General features: G+C 33.3%; 1 protein-coding gene across 4 annotated transcripts in view; it reads right to left on the bottom strand.

Annotated features, from left to right (window-relative positions):
• Positions 1-10,323, bottom strand: part of LOC306863357 (docking protein 6) — a 102,953-nt gene extending 92,630 nt beyond the window's left edge. For all 4 annotated transcript variants that reach the window (XM_079406639.1, XM_079406638.1, XM_079406641.1 and 1 more), the window contains exon 1: positions 10,084-10,323. In XM_079406639.1, the coding sequence (XP_079262765.1) occupies positions 10,084-10,149 (66 nt within the window). In that variant the 5' untranslated portion in view covers positions 10,150-10,323. The remainder of the gene's footprint in view (positions 1-10,083) is intronic.
• Positions 10,324-17,545: the final 7,222 nt, after the last annotated feature.

The raw sequence follows: 17,545 nt of genomic DNA, 5'->3' as shown, positions 1-17,545 counted from the left end.
CCATCATATATATATATATATATATATATATATATATATATATATATATATATATATATATATATATATATATAGTATATGCAGAATTATGAGTAACTAAAATGTATCAAAAATATATTTATGCAAACATTATTAATGCATTTATGCAAAATTATATTTATTTTCAAACGATATATCTGAAAATACTTTATGGCTTGTGTATCAAACAATTTATGGCTTGTTTTGATAAGTCAATGATTTGTCACGATTATAGAGTTTTTCATTGAATACTGATATAAATTTCAATATGTTCCTCAAATAAAGCTACTATATATAACTTCACTACTTTAATAATACTTTTATGATGGGGTTTTTTGTCATTTTGGAGCTTGACATCCTTAGTTCTTATTCACTGTCATTATACTGAAAAAATGTCCAGGATATTCTACAAAAATTAATCTTTTGAGTTCTACAAAATAAAGAAAGGGCTTAAAATGACATGAGGGCGAGTAAATATTAACAGAATATTTGGGTTAACTCTTCCTTTAGAACATAAAAAGGTGACAAGCAAGGTGTCTAGCAGTCTGCACTCAGCTTCAGAAGTTGTGGAAGGCTGAAATCAAAGATGAGGAGCTCTTTTCAGATTCAACATGTGCAATTGGACTTTTCAGTCTGATGACCGGCTAAATGGCAGCACTCAAACAACCTCGAATGAAAGACTTTTGTCTGTCATCAGCAGGAGACGGTAAAGCTTTCTCTCGCGTTTGCCCTCTTGCTCTGTCAAGATTATTTAACTTCTAGACAGTATGAAGTATGTAAATAACTTTAGTGATACAAAACGCTTCCAAAGCCTGATAAAATGAGTGAACGGAAACATAACATACATAAACAGCTGAGACTCACTTAACACTGAAGAATCTACACAATCAGTTATGTCGCACACATCCGTGACAGCTAATAGTAATGTTTGCTCCTGATCAAAACAAAAGTGTGTTTTGTAATTAAAAACAGCAGGGATCGATTATGTGAAATGTTGGAGTGAAGACTGAGGAGATTTATCTGCGAGAAAAATGGCACAATAGTGCAGCATTATTCACTCTGAATAACATTTGCAGCTTCTGCTGCTGTGGGGGGCAATTCATCAGCCCTAATAAGAGCCTCCAATCTGTCTTCCGCTCTTTGTTTAAATCAATTTGATGAAAGCTGGATAAACACTATTAGCATGAACATGAAAACAGAGAATCCGTATGAATACGATACAGTAACATGAAACGTAGCTGTGTGCACACAAGAGACACTATAGAATGAATTATCCAAAACTACTGTCAGAAAATCATCATTCACACATCAATGCTCACAAAAGAGTGGGTGTGCACATTAGGTTTAGCACATAGCTGAAATAATATATTTGCAAAATGTAGGTTTGAATGTACAAATTATAGTATTTTTTTTTTGTTTATAAGTGCCGCAACACATTTTTTCTAAGCTTGATATGAAGAGTTCAGATGCAAAAGCCTCTAAATGCCGTCTGAAATTTTCCTCTAAATTGAACATTTCTATCAGGCCCCTATATTTCTGTTCAGTTATTTCACTTTAATTGCATCGAAAAGGACCTATACTTTCCCATTAGAGTAAAATGTCTGAACTTAAACATAGCAGCCTGATAAAAATGATTCTCTCTTCATATGCAGTCATGGCCAGAAATATCGGCACCCTTGGTAAATATGATCAAAGAAGGCTGTGAAAATTAATCTGCATTGTTAATCCTTTTGATCTTTTATTTAAAAAATTCACAAAAATCTAACCTTTCATTGGATAATAAGAATTTATGAAATAAATGTTTTTCTCAAATACACGTTGGACACAATTATTGGCACCCCTAGAAATTCTTATGAGTAAAATATCTCTGAAGTATATTCCCATTCATATTCACAATTTTGAGCACTCCAGGGTGATTATGAACATGAAATTATCCAGCCACGGCTTCCTGTTTCACAGAAATATAAATAGGAGGGAAAACAAAGCCCAAGTTCCCTTAATCATCCATCACAATGAGAAAAAAACAAATAATATATTTCTGATGTGCAGCAAAAGATAATTGAGCTTCACAAATTAGTGAAGTGGCTTTAAGAAAAGAGCTAGAGCAGTGAAAATTCCCATTTCCACCATCAGGGCAATAATTAAGAATTTCCAATCAACATAAAATGTTACAAAACTGCCTGGAAGAGGACGTGTCTATATCGTCTTAATGCACGGTGAGAAGGAGAGTTTGAGTGGCTAAAGACTCTCCAAGGACCACAGCTGGAGAATTGTAGAGAAAGGTTGAGTCTTGGGGTCAGAAAACATACATCACCACATGTTGTTTGGGAGGGTTTCAAGAAAAATTATCCTAGCTCATCCAAAAACAAACTCCAGCATATTCAGTTATCAGACACGACTGGAACTTCAAATGGGACTGGCTTCTATGGTCAGATGAAACTAAAAAATGAGCTTTTAGCAGCAAACACTCAAGATGGGTTTGGTGAACACAGGGATAAAAAGTACCCCATGTGTACAATGAAATATACTGCTGTATGTTTGATGTTGTGGGCCTATATTTCTGCTGGAGGTTCTGGACATCTTGTTCAGACGCATGGCATCATGGATTCTATCAAATACCAACAGATAAAAAATCAATAAGTGACTGATTCTGTTAGAAATCTTATAATGGGCCATGTTTGGATCTTCCAACCGTACAATAATCCAAACACAAACCTCAAAAACAACACAAAAATGGGTCACTGAGCACAAAACTGAGCTTCTGCTATGGCCATTCCAGTCCTCTGACCTGAACCCTGTAGAAAATGAGTGAGGTGAACTGAAGACAAGAAGCACCGTCATGGAGCTGTGAATCTAAAGGATCTGGAGTGATTCTGGATGAAGGAATGGTCTCTGATCTCTTGTCAGGTGTTCTCTAACCTCATCAGGCATTATAGGAGAACATTTTGAGCTGTTAAACTGGCAAATGGCGGTTTCAAAATGTATTGAATAAAAGGGTGCTGTTAATTGTGGCCAATGTGTATTAGAGAAAAACATTTATTTCATAATGATATTTCCCCCCATTTTAAATTCTTATTATCCAATGAAAGGTTAGATATTTGTGATTTTTTTTTTTAAATAAAAGATCAAAAGGATTAACAATGCAGATTAATTTTCACAGCCTTCTTTGATCATATTTACCAAGGGTGCCGATATTTTTTCATATACAGTCATGGGCAAAATACAGTTTTCTAAATTGAATTTGGACACTTTCTGTAGGGTCCAAAAGTCTGAGAAAACCTGTGATTCCAAAATCTAATTTAAACCTGAAAATAAACACTATTTTAGGGTTTTGAACATTTTAAAACATTTTAAACACTTAAGAAGATTCTTATTTAAGATTCTGCATTTTTTTCTAGGTCACTAATCAATTAAGTAAATTTGTGACACTGATGTGACATTTACAGCAGTTTTTAAATTTTTAAAACATTATGTTTATAATTTAAAAAAAAAATTAAGCAGAGAATTTTCCCTAAATCAAAGTAAATTTGTGATAAATGTGATATTTACAACAGTTTATAATTTTTAGAGAATGAATTATTCTTTATAATTTCAATTATTTAATTAAAAAAATATTTACTCAGAAATTGCTAGTGACATTAAAGTGACAACAAACACATTTTAGGATTTTTTATATTTTAAACAATTAAAAAAAAGTATATTCTGCATTATTTTAGGTGACTAATCAAACAAGTAACTTTGTCACACCCATGTGACATTTACAGCAGTTTTGATTTTTTTTTTACATTTTTTGAATAATTAAATTTTAAATAGGCCGCTTTTAAGCAGAGGATTTTCCCTACAATAATAAAAAAAAATGTGTAAGATTTACTTTGAAGCAATTAAGAAGTAGTTAATATTCTACATTATTTCCAGGTCACTAATCAAACAAGTAAATTTGTAACGATGCGACATTTACAGCAGTTTTTAAAAAAAATGTAAGAAATTATTTTGAATAATTTACATTAAAAAAAAAATAAAAAAAAACTTTTAGGGTTTACTCTGAAACATTTTTTACACAGAAATCGGTAGTAAATTTACCTAAAAATAAACACAATTTTAGGATTTTTAACATTTTAAAACATTTAAAACAATTAAAAAAAATATTCTGCATTATTTTTAGGTCACTAATCAAATAAGTAAATGTGTGACACATTTACAGCAGTTTTTATTTTTTTAAATAAATTATTTAAATACAGGTCCTTCTCAAAAAATTAGCATATTGTGATAAAGTTCATTATTTTCTGTAATGTACTGATAAACATTAGACTTTCATATATTTTAGATTCATTACAACACAACTGAAGTAGTTCAAGCCTTTTATTGTTTTAATATTGATGATTTTGGAATACAGCTCATGAAAACCCAAAATTCCTATCTCAAAAAATTAGCATATTTCATCCGACCAATAAAAGAAAAGTATTTTTAATACAAAAAAAGTCAACCTTCAAATAATTATGTTCAGTTATGCACTCAATACTTGGTCGGGAATCCTTTTGCAGAAATGACTGCTTCAATGCGGCGTGGCATGGAGGCAATCAGCCTGTGGCACTGCTGAGGTGTTATGGAGGCCCAGGATGCTTCGATAGCGGCCTTAAGCTCATCCAGAGTGTTGGGTCTTGCGTCTCTCAACTTTCTCTTCACAATATCCCACAGATTCTCTATGGGGTTCAGGTCAGGAGAGTTGGCAGGCCAATTGAGCACAGTAATACCATGGTCAGTAAACCATTTACCAGTGGTTTTGGCACTGTGAGCAGGTGCCAGGTCGTGCTGAAAAATGAAATCTTCATCTCCATAAAGCTTTTCAGCAGATGGAAGCATGAAGTGCTCCAAAATCTCCTGATAGCTAGCTGCATTGACCCTGCCCTTGATAAAACACAGTGGACCAACACCAGCATCACTGACTGTGGGTACTTGACACTGGACTTCAGGCATTTTGGCATTTTGGCATTTCCCTCTCCCCAGTCTTCCTCCAGACTCTGGCACCTTGATTTCCGAATGACATGCAAAATTTGCTTTCATCTGAAAAAAGTACTTTGGACCACTGAGCAACAGTCCAGTGCTGCTTCTCTGTAGCCCAGGTCAGGCGCTTCTGCCGCTGTTTCTGGTTCAAAAGTGGCTTGACCTGGGGAATGCGGCACCTGTAGCCCATTTCCTGCACACGCCTGTACACGGTGGCTCTGGATGTTTCTACTCCAGACTCAGTCCACTGCTTCCGCAGGTCCCCCAAGGTCTGGAATCGGTCCTTCTCCACAAATCCTCCTCAGGGTCCGGTCACCTCTTCTCGTTGTGCTGCGTTTTCTGCCACACTTTTTCCTTCCCACAGACTTCCCACTGAGGTGCCTTGATACAGCACTCTGGGAACAGCCTATTCGTTCAGAAATTTCTTTCTGTGTCTTACCCTCTTGCTTGAGGGTGTCAATGATGGCCTTCTGGACAGCAGTCAGGTCGGCAGTCTTACCCATGATTGCGGTTTTGAGTAATGAACCAGGCTGGGAGTTTTTAAAAGCCTCAGGAATCTTTTGCAGGTGTTTAGAGTTAATTAGTTGATTCAGATGATTAGGTTAATAGCTCGTTTAGAGAACCTTTTCATGATATGCTAATTTTTTGAGATAGGAATTTTGGGTTTTCATGAGCTGTATGCCAAAATCATCAATATTAAAACAATAAAAGGCTTGAACTACTTCAGTTGTGTTGTAATGAATCTAAAATATATGAAAGTCTAATGTTTATCAGTACATTACAGAAAATAACGAACTTTATCACAATATGCTAATTTTTTGAGAAGGACCTGTATAGCTTAAAATAATTCCTTTTTCAGCTGAAAAAAAATATCTGAAAAAATATCACTGAAAAACTATTTTTACTCATAAATTGCTAGTACATTTCAAAAACAATTACAAAGAAATTGCTAATAACACACTAAATTAAACTATAATTCTGCAGTACAAATACTGAAATAGTATTTTCTTATTTACTCACAAGTATAGTGTATATCAAATGGCAATTTGGCAGCTGTTTGACATGGCATATCTTAACATGGAATGAGACTATGTATACCTATCATATGGGCTTTAATGCTAGATACTTTCATTGTCCAAAACCTCGTGTTAGGATGATCTCTGTCAAACATTAATCTCTGGCATCACTACACTGCCTGTACATAGAGACATATGACAAAACACAGTTCTCATATATGGGTCAAGTACTGGCTTGCAACAACAGCTTAAATAAGATTACAGTTCCGCTGGAAGTGTTTAGAGGAAAGGCCGTTTTAAGTCGACCGCTCCAGGGTAAGCCTGGTTGATTCTCTATGGATTCACAATGCATTATAAGGCTGTTTGTAAGTGTCCTAAACAGTGACTGTCTGGGACAACAAAGACAAGATAAACAGATGACAAGTGAAATTTTGGATAGATTTTACATAGAAAAGACCCTGACTATATGTAAAGTAATCCCATCCACTCTCTACTGGTCAAGACAGAAACTAAACTGACTGAGATCATGCAAATAGCTGCAAAAGTCACTGTCCCAAAATATGGTACAGTGTGATCATTCGTAAACCATTATAACCACAAATCATATGTTTTTGTTGTGAGAACAATTAGGCATATTTATTGAACTATTATATACACATCACAAAATTACATGAAAACTAGCTTTATACATATCAAACATTTGTGTCTCTCATTTAAGATTAAGTGATTTTTGCCAGTCCCACCTAAGAGGATTTTTGGTTTTGAAATAAATGAATGCTTTTATTCAGCAACGATGCTTTAAATTGGTCAAAAGGGACAGTAAATAAATGTATAATGGTATAAGTTTTCTATTTTAACTGAATGCTGTTCTTTTGAACTTTCTATACATCAAAGAATCCTGAAAAAAAAAATATGTCAAAGTTTCCATAAAAATATAAAGTAGCAGAGCTGTTTTCAACATTGATAAAAAGATAAGTGTTTCTTGAGCACCCAATCAGCTTATTACAATGATTTTTGAAGGATCATGTGACACTGAAGAAATTCAGGTTTGCATCACAAGAAATGACATGTTATAAATACATTAAAACAGATTTTAAATAGTAATAATATTATTTCACAATATAACGTTTTGTTTTGTTTTGTTTTGTTGTTTTGTGATCAAATAAATGGAGCCTTGGTGAGCATAAGAGACTTCTTTCAAAACCATTAAAACATCATACCAACCCTAAACCTTTTAATTTTTGTGTATATTAATTCATTAAAAATGTCAAATAATTAAATAAATAAATACATTTTAATTGTCACAGTCAAGAATTAAAATCATCCGTATTTCAAGCATTCAACACGGTTGCCCATGTCATTACATGAAAAAATGATCAAATAAATATTTGATCCCAGACTATAGCTCGCCCCTACTGAGTGAAAGCTTAATTTAGACGAATAAAATAAATAGAAATTTACACAGCTCATTTAATATTGACCCTCTTTGGTTGTACGATCAACATTTTATGGAGGTTAAGCATCTGCTTTCACTGACCATTTATTTAACAAAAAGAAGAGAGGGAAAAAAAACTATATTTCCCACTCTTTTTGTGGAAACTGTCAAAAATGACTTAATTTGTATTAGCACTTTTTCCCTATTTAGTTTTCCATTTGCATTACATGTCTAGGTCTCAGAAGATTGAGAACGAGAGGAGAGGGAAAAAGAGAGGAACAAAGAGAGACATCAGAGGGAAACCCTAAGCTGATCCTGCTGTTCAAAACATGATACTTGCACTAAAAAAAAAGACTGAGCCAGCACTGATGAGACAAGTAGTCCTTCCCAATAAAGCAGTCTTCAAAGCAGCAGCTGCCTGTTTCATCAGCATAGTTTATCAGATGAACAGATTACACTCAAAATGTTACAAATGGCTGATAAAAACCAGTAATAGAGGCTTTTTAAAAACAGTAAAAAGTTTAAACATCAAATTTCTGCCATTTTTGCTCAGACAGTTATCACTAATATTTATATAATATCTAATCTAAAGGTTCGGTTTTATTTATACACAGATATGTGTCGAATGGGAAAATGCCATGTAGAAGGTGTAGAAGTCCGTGGGTTCAAAGGGCATTACGTCTATGTGAGAAGGTCAGTTAATGTCAGGTGCATTGAACTGTAAATTCACATTACAGGGTTTTACACTGATTTTAAAGCAACTTAACTAACATGCTTTCACATGTTTTCTTTTTTTCACATTCATTCTGTTCAATTGATGGCAAATGCGACCATGAAGATACCACACATAATGGAAAAATAATGAGAGTGGTTTTATTTCCTCAAAGTACTGTTAGATGATAATTCTACGCTCTCCATTCAAGAACAAATACAGTAGATGTGGTATCACTGTGCAGTTTTCTTTATCTGTGTTTCAATAAGATGTGACCACTACTGTATATTTACAGACTAGTGTATATCTGAAATACAGCTGATAAGTTTATCTAACCAATAAAAATCAACACAATATGAAGCTGCACTTCAAATAATGCATTTAGTGAGCTCACACTATGGAAGCAATACCTGTGGAAATACACTTTATCTCATATCCAATGTCAAGGGGTGAAACAAACCATTATGGTCAAACACTCCTAAGATATTGTGTATTGATTAGAACTTTTAGTTATATGTTGTTTTATTGCTAAAAACAAAAAAGGCTTGAATTTAAGACAAATATGACATCAAGTTTGACAAAAATTTTGTTATAGGACATTTCTGAAAACACTGACAAAAAGTCTGTTTATTATTAGTTAATTTGTAAATTACATTAATGCAATATATATATATATATATATATATATATATATATATATATATATATAGCATTAATGTAATATGTAAAACAAATAAATTATTATGTATATACAAAATAAACTTGTTTTTGTTCTTTTAATTTACTTTGAAATAAATCAAAATTAATCCATTTATAGAAAAAATATATATATATAATAATGTATAATGTAGTAGCAGAATAAACTGTTATAAATACTGAACCATTTTGTCTATGCAAAATAAATAAGAAAAAAGTACAAATGAAGAAATGTATACATTTCTATATTTATTTACTTTATATATTCATATACTAAATAAAAATGAGTACTTTCTACATATTTTGATTCATTTTTATTTATTTCAAAGTAAATTAAAAGAACAAAAACAAGTTTATGTTGTATATACATAAAGATTTATTTGTTTTGCTTATTGTGTATAATGTGTAAAGTTAAAATTAATATTGGATTGGAATGTATTTTGCACTGCTACAGTTAGGGGCGTTTCACCAAAACAAATTTCATAACTATTTTGGCCAATAAACTTCAATAAATACCCTGTAAAACTCTCATCAAACCTCCCACCATGCTATAAAACTATAATCGGCATGCCATACGACTGTGTATGAATGTATTAATCTTTCCTGTTTGGATGAATTTACCTGCTGTATCACACAGCCCTGATGACCTACAGAACTCGCTCTATTCACAGCTGCAGATTCAGGAGGACAATAAACAGATGATGCTGCATCTGGAGACTTTACTAATGTGTCTTCTCATAATAGGCAAAGAAACTACTGAAGACAGCAGATTCTTGATTAACTTTTAAAATGTAATAAACTTAATCTTCTTAACAGACATAAACGTCTGTTACAACTTTAATAATAAAACATAGGCTATTTAAACAAATGCATAAATAATATTGCCTAAAGCAAATATACCTACTCTGTTTATGGTAAAAACTCATTTTAAACAACGCACATTTGCTCAAATCACAAGCAATAAGCCAAAGCAATTATTATCGTTATTGTTTATTAATTACCTACCTGTTCGGATGGATTACATCAGAGCAGGATTTAAGCTTATACTGTTGAAAAATAAATAACTGGTCATTAAGAAAAAACTAAAAGTAGCATGAGTTGCTCGTGCACGTTGATAGCGTGTTCTTGATCAAGCCCTTTTAAATAGAGATGCCCTAAAATGACTGAGCACACAGTAACGTCCAGAAGATACTGACTATACTCACCGCCAGTTTCTTACTCCGAATCCTCACGTAGCCCTGCTTCACTATATCGTTGAAGTTTGAAGCCATCCTAACAGCCTCTCTGTCCTCGTCCCCGTCTCGGCTGGGAGTCCCCTCAGAAGTCAGTGCGACATTCAGTCCTCAAGCAGCCTGCCTCAGTGCCAGTGCCGCCGCCGCCACCGCTGCTGCTGCTGCTGCTGCTGCTCGGTTAACCGGCGAGAACCGCTCATTCCACCCGAGAGTGGGGAGACAGCGTGCGCGTCAGATGATTTAATTCAGCGAAGAGAGCAGCTTCCTGGAATGCACCATGAGAGGACTGTCAGAGGGGTGGATGTAGACAACTTTTCACTTGCTTAAAATGGAATCAATTATCAAAGAATTAATTAATTTATTTATTTAATTATGAATGAATGAATGAATGAATGAATGAATGATATTGTGGGTTTATGTTTTTGGGAATATTTCATTTCACACAGGCACAGGAAATTTCCTTTAGATGTGGATATCAAAAATTAACAGCTGTATGCCTAATATAGGACTAATAATAATGTAATATGATAATAATAATAATACATAAAATAAAAAATAAATAAAATAAAAACTCCCTACCAATTATGACGAAGATCCTTCTTCCTTGTAAAATCCTTGTAAAAAAAAAAAAAATCTGTATATACTGTGTGTTTGTATGTGTGTGTGTGTGTGTGTGTGTGTGTGTACTTATACTTTGGTTTTTGTGTATTTAATTGTTAGTCTTCGTGTTTTTATTTTAATGTAAATGTGTGGTAAGTTCACAAGAATTTATTTTTGTTATTTATTTATTATGTATATATTATAATATGATATAAATATGATATTTCTTTATTAATTAGGAATAAAAGAATAATTACATTTCTTTATTCTTTATTATTAGGTTTTGGGAATATATTTCATTTTAATATTCTTTTTTTAACAGCTGTATATCCTAAGTAATAAACTACAAAACAAAGTTAAATGTGCTAACATTTTATTGTAAAGTAATTATATAGTATATTCATTCATTCATTCATTCATTTAGCATGTATTACAAGATTGTGATTTGGGGGAATATCGGTCTTAAAACTAATGTCATGATAAATGCTTAATGGCTCTAAAAACAGGTCTTATTTTTTGTAAACAAATTTTTAAATATGAAATATGACAGGTTGTGTGCGATTGCATGGTTTAATTAATTCCAACATGTTCCAAACATAGCATGCCTTAAGTAATCTGACAAGTTAACCTCCAAAAACATAAGACTCGTACTGTTTTACATCTAACAGATAAATGTGCTGTGATATCTTCAATCCATAAGACTTCATTTTCATTCATTAGCAAAACACAGTTTTGCTTTCATATGAGAATTATCCATCTACAATAAAAGGGTTCAGATAACTAGTGGATGGGAGATTTGTTTTGTTGATTGGATCCTTGGGATTAAAAGATCAAAGCAGATCAAAAGCAAATGAGAAAAAAAAGAAAAAAGAGGTCTGGGATGTTATATTCATACATTAGATGTAGAGTGTGCTGTAGCTTCACTGACACAAATGCTGAAAATGCCTGCAAAAGCCTCCTCCTCTAATCCTGCTTTATGGAGACGCCCTTTTGCTTGTGGAAAAAAGCCAAACCCCATTAGATACAGCTGATGACACAGTTACACGTGTAAGACGGTTTTCTGCATCTCTCATGACAATAAAAGATGTTATATGGATGAAGATCTCATACAAAAAAAAGTCAGATAGTAAAATGGATCAAGCGTAAAATCCATATGGATGATATAACTAAAATGATATATAAATATAAATATTTATTAGTCTGTCTCTCTCTCATACATCAATTTCACCACCACAAGAAAAAAAAAGGTAAAAAAAAAAAAGGAAGAAGGTCATTGGGAACTATAGGTAATTTGAAAGCTGTCATTTCTCATTTGTTTATTTTGTTCTGAGGCACAACATTATGCAGTTGTTTCTCAGTTATTTTTCCATTTCTCCTGGCTATATGAAAATGACATTAAAATACATTAAAACATTTCAATTAAAACAAACTCGGTCAGAGAATATGCTGCAAATTTCTGTTACTCGGTCTTTGATAACACATTTTATTCAAGACAATAAGTGTAATAAATAAATAAATAAATAATAAAATATTCATGGGTCAATAACATGACCCTAATTTCTTACCTATTAAATTATAAAACAATGTTTTATGAATGCCTAATGATTTAATAAAAAAAATAATAAGTATTTCATGCATATACAATGACTTGAAAACACCTTTTGATGAACATGCTTAACATTTCTGAATCAAAGTCATTTTAATATTTTTGGGGTCAGCAATGTCAAGGTGGACATACTATATTACCTAAAATGTGTGTTATTTAAAAAAACAAAACAAACAAAAAAACATGAAAAATGTGAAAATTGAAAATAACGATTAAGATGTGTACAATGACTTGGATCCAAAATAAGGAAAGCATGTTACTTTCTTCTTGATTGTTACACCATTTGACAATTTATTTATATTAATTGTATTTATTTTTTTCTGATATTGTGGTATATTGATTTAGATGTGGATATCAGAAATTACCAGCTGTATTCTCTAGAAAAAAGTAATAAACTAACAAACAAACAAAAATAAATTTGCCAACATAATGTATTACCTACTAAATGTCTTATTATTGAGAATTAATATTAAAATATGGTATGTACAACAACACGGATCAACATGTAAGGAAAGTATGTAGTACTTTGTACTTGATAGTTATACCATTTCACATTCGACAAATTAAATAAAAAAAAAATCTAATTAATTCAGAACTTTTATTGAAAATCAACCAATGTGAATAAAGATATTACTTTAAAATGCATTAATGCATGCATTTGAAAAGATTTATATTATATTGATATTAACAAAGCAACAATACCTTGCCATCATGTGTCTACTGCTGTCTGTTGAGAAAGATGATCATTTTGCATTCAACTCTCACAAAAAACAATTATGCTTTTCTGCAACAGACATGCAACCTCAGATGAAGTACCTTTCACAGCAACTTTATTTGCAAGCCCTCCACTTACTGTAATGCATAAAAAATGAAATCTTCACTGTCCGTCCTGAGGAATCTAGTGTCATATTTATGATTTATTCATAACTGCTGAATGGGCTTCTTTGACCTTCAGTTTTGAGGTAACAGACTTTAGCAGCCCAGCTGCCTTTGAAGTAATTTAGCTGTGCTGATGACATATGTAACTCACCAATAAATGAAAGCTCTTCGAAACCTAACCCTCCATGCATGAGGAGTCTGAGAGCTGTTACTGAAGGTGACAATAAAGGCTTTCTGTTGAAGATGGAGCAAAGTCTTCCACTGGAATAAACATCACACATTTCACTGTGTAGTGTGTTAAGTGTGAACTCCAAACTATTAATCACAGCCTGGCTGTGCTATAATGGGATTTATTATCAAAATATGTGTGCCTTGTCACACTTTAACTGCTGTCTAACTGTCACACTCATTCACACATGCACACAACTACACACTCGGCATGTGAAATGTCACAAGACTCACTGCCACTGCATGTTTGATCATTTGATAACTCAGCTCAAAGCACATTCTAAACAGATGGCTATTTTCATTCACAATTTTTTCCTTGTTTTTAACAAAATTTCTTGCTTCCATATTTTGTTGTGAACAATCAAGATTCAATTATTTATTTGAAAATACAAAATAATATATTGTGTAAATATATTACAATATATTGAATACATAAGCAATAAATTAATTACCTACTGCTTTTGGCTGTTGGTAGCTACATTAATTGGGCAGACATTCTTAAATCAAAATATCATAAATCACAGAAAAAGAAGAAAAAAACTTTGCTTGTTGTCCTCTAGAAACATGACAGAGATGTCAAACACCTGCACTGTCAGCTGTCACAGCAGCTATTGTCCATTAGATGGCAATGTTACATTTGATGCACGTAAGAAACCTGAGGGTCCAGTTAGTGCATGTCAGTGCTTGTCACATGGTCACTGAGCTGAACTCAGGCCAGTATTTCAGTCCTTTGCTTGAATCACCTGACTATTTATGCCTGAGTGAATTTCATATATAACTTGGACGCTAACTTTATATGTTTTATAGGCCTATACAAATGTTGACTGGCACAGAATTCTCAAATGTAGGCTAATTAGTAAGGGGCAGTTGTGGCCTAATGGATAGAGAGTTGGACTTGTAACCTGAAGGTCGTGGGTTTGAGTCTCAGGTCCGGCAGGAATTGTAGGTGGGGAAGTGAATGTCCAACACTCTCTCCACCCTCAATACCATGACTGAGGTGAGACCCTTGAGCAAGGCACCGAACCCCCAACTGCTCCCCGGGCGCAGCAGCATAAATGGCTGCTCACTGCTCCGGGTGTATGTTCACTACTGTGTGTACACTTGGATGGGTTAAATGCAGAGCACAAATTCTGAGTATGGGTCACCATACTTGGCCACACACCACTTCCCTTTCCCTAATTTTAAAAGATTGTTTATTCCTTTTTTCGTGAACTGTTTTTCCTGATGCTCGGTAGGCTAGCCTAAAACTAAAACAAAAAGGTGATTTTTGAAATTAATGGAATAAATAGGCTATTAATAAATGTTTTCTAGTGTGCGTACGCACTTATATTGGCACTAACCCTCATTCTTTATATTGTTGATGAAACTAGATTATTCTGGAGACAATCACCAATATATCAAATAATTTACATAAAACACAACTTTTTGTGCATCCTATTCCTTACCTCTCTCGGTCTGTTCTCTCGCGTTCTCACCGGAGAGCATGCGCAGCAAGATCTCAGCCTCACGAAAATTAACCATGATTATAGTAAAAAGTGTAGTAACTATGTTTTTGTGTGTGTGTGTGTGTGTGTGTGTGTTGATTATCATTTTTATAACAAGTTTCACTACATATGCCATGGTTCAATTATGGTTAGTGTAGCAAAACCATGGTTAATTTGTAGTTGCCATGGTTTAACCGTAGTAACCATTGCTGTAGTAAAACCATGGTAAATTTCCGTAAGGGCAGGTTATACTTACTTATGTATTTTGTAGTTGTTGTTTTAATTGGATAAACAAATCAGTTGTTTAAAAAAACAAATAGTGTGATTTATTTGGCTCCATCTGTTTTGTGTGTGTATGAAATCCAGTGAAACAATGATTACATCTGTTCCCTTTGCACAGAAATGTTTGACCTTGAAACACAAATCCAAACTCTATAAAGACAACACTACACAGGGAGCAGTGAAATTGAGTGTTCAGAGAATACAGCACACAGAGTGGCATGTCATTTCAATAAAACAACCTTCTCCAGGGACACAATTTGTTTGCTTTCTTGAGGTCATAAATATTTATATGCAATTAACAATACTCTGCCTAATGAATTGTTTGAAGATTGGAATCAATTATGAATTAAAATAGTAAGACTTCAAAATTGGTCATCAAAATAAGTCATGCAAGAACACCATCAGGGTATTAATGCTGCAATGCCTGTGCTAATTATAAAAACACTCATCGGCATCTATCCCACAAGTTCTGCTGTTCTCAGTTTTGACGTCATCGCAGGCAAACGGCTTGCAGGTGGTGTGATGTGGAGAACTGCTAGGTCTCAGTGGTTTTCTTAATGTTTTTTCTGCTGTTCTTTGTTAAGGTTGTTGTTGGGCTGTTTTGTTCTGCTGGGCCTGTGGAGAGTTTGGTCCTTATGGGCCTCAGACAAGCATCAAGAATTCATTGGTTGTCTGCATCCTCTGCTCGCCTCAAATTTACCAAACAATCACGGTGCACTGTGTATCAGCCAAGGATGGGGCACTTATGACGTCAATTCTTGCCAGACAGAGTGGTTGATTACTCATATTTTGACTTCAGATCTTCATTTTGTTTAGACTAGAAGATGTCAGGACTTCTCTTCCGTTAGTATTTTTTAATGTTTTAAATTGGTTTTTTTAAACATGACCCTAAGGTCATAGTGATGTATGAAACTGAGACTAATCAAATAAACTATAAAACTCTTTTAATATATTCTGGTTTGCTGAAAGAATGGCTGTCGCAATAGCAAGATTTTCAGTGATTAATGACTTGAGTTTAATTCCTCACACAAAACTATTGCATGAATTCATTTGACTTGGAATAGGCCTCGAATAGTTGTATGAACCAGTTTTCTGATTTAATGGTGTTTTTCTATTCTTTTTGAATGCTTCAATCCTCATTCATTTTAATCTCATGCATGAAAAAGAGCAACTTCAATTCTAAATTTCTCCTTTTGTGTTTCACAGTCAAAAATGGATTTGGAAGGACATGAGGGTGAGATGATTTTCATTTATGACCATCAATTAATCTTTGTTTTGAACAATTTTGAAAATCTCAAATTATATAATCTGAAATATATATATATATATATATATACAGTTGAAGTCAAAACTTTACATACACCTTTCAGAGTCTGCAAAATGTTAATTATTTTACCAAAATAAGGGATCATACAAAATGCATGTTATTGTTTATTTAGTACTGACCTGAATTAGATATTTCACATAAAATATGTTTACATGTAGTCCACAAGAGAAAATAATAGTTGAATTGATAAAAATGACCCCGTTCAAAAGTTTACATACACTTGATTCTTAATACTGTGTTGTTACCTGAACGATCCAAACCTGTGTTTTTTTTGTTTAGTGATAGTTGTTCATGAGTCCCTTGTTTGTCCTGAACAGTTAAACTGCCTGCTGTTCTTCAGAAAAATCCTTCAGGTCCCACAAATTCTTTGGTTTTCCAGCATTTTTGTGTATTTGAACCCTTTCCAACAATGACTGTATGATTTTGAGATTCATCTTTCCACACTGAGGACAACTGAGGGAATCATATGCAACTATTACAGAAAGTTCAAACGCTCACTGATGCTCCAGAAGGAAAAACCATGCATTAAGGGCACGTGAAAACTTTTTGAATTTGAAGATCAAGGTAAATTTAACTTAATTTGTCTTCTGGAAAACATGTAAGTATCTTCTGTAGCGTCTGAAGGGCAGTACTAAATGAAAAAATATGATATTTAGGCAAAACAAGAAAAATGTACTCATCTTCATTCTGTTCAAAAGTTTTCTCTTAATGCATGGCTTTGGCTTTTCCTCCTGGAGCATCAGCGAGCGTTGCTTTCTGTAATAGTTGCAAATGAGTCCCTCAGTTGTCCTCAGTGTGAAAAGATGGATCTCAAAATCACACAGCCATTGTTGGAAAGGGTTCAAATTTGAATCAAATTAATGTGTTCTTGGGCAACATTTAATGGAAAAATGAAGAGTAATAATGGAGTAATAACTTTTTCTCAACATTCTTAACGTTTTCTTAAGAATATCTATATATCTGCTATATTTCATAGGACTAATGATTTATAATTTTGTTTCCTATTGAATTGTTGTGTCTCCACAAAAT

The sequence above is a fragment of the Barbus barbus genome, assembly GCF_936440315.1.
Source record: "Barbus barbus genome assembly, chromosome: 44".
NCBI classification, from domain to species: Eukaryota; Metazoa; Chordata; class Actinopteri; order Cypriniformes; family Cyprinidae; genus Barbus; species Barbus barbus.
This window is presented reverse-complemented; position numbering and strand designations above follow the sequence as displayed.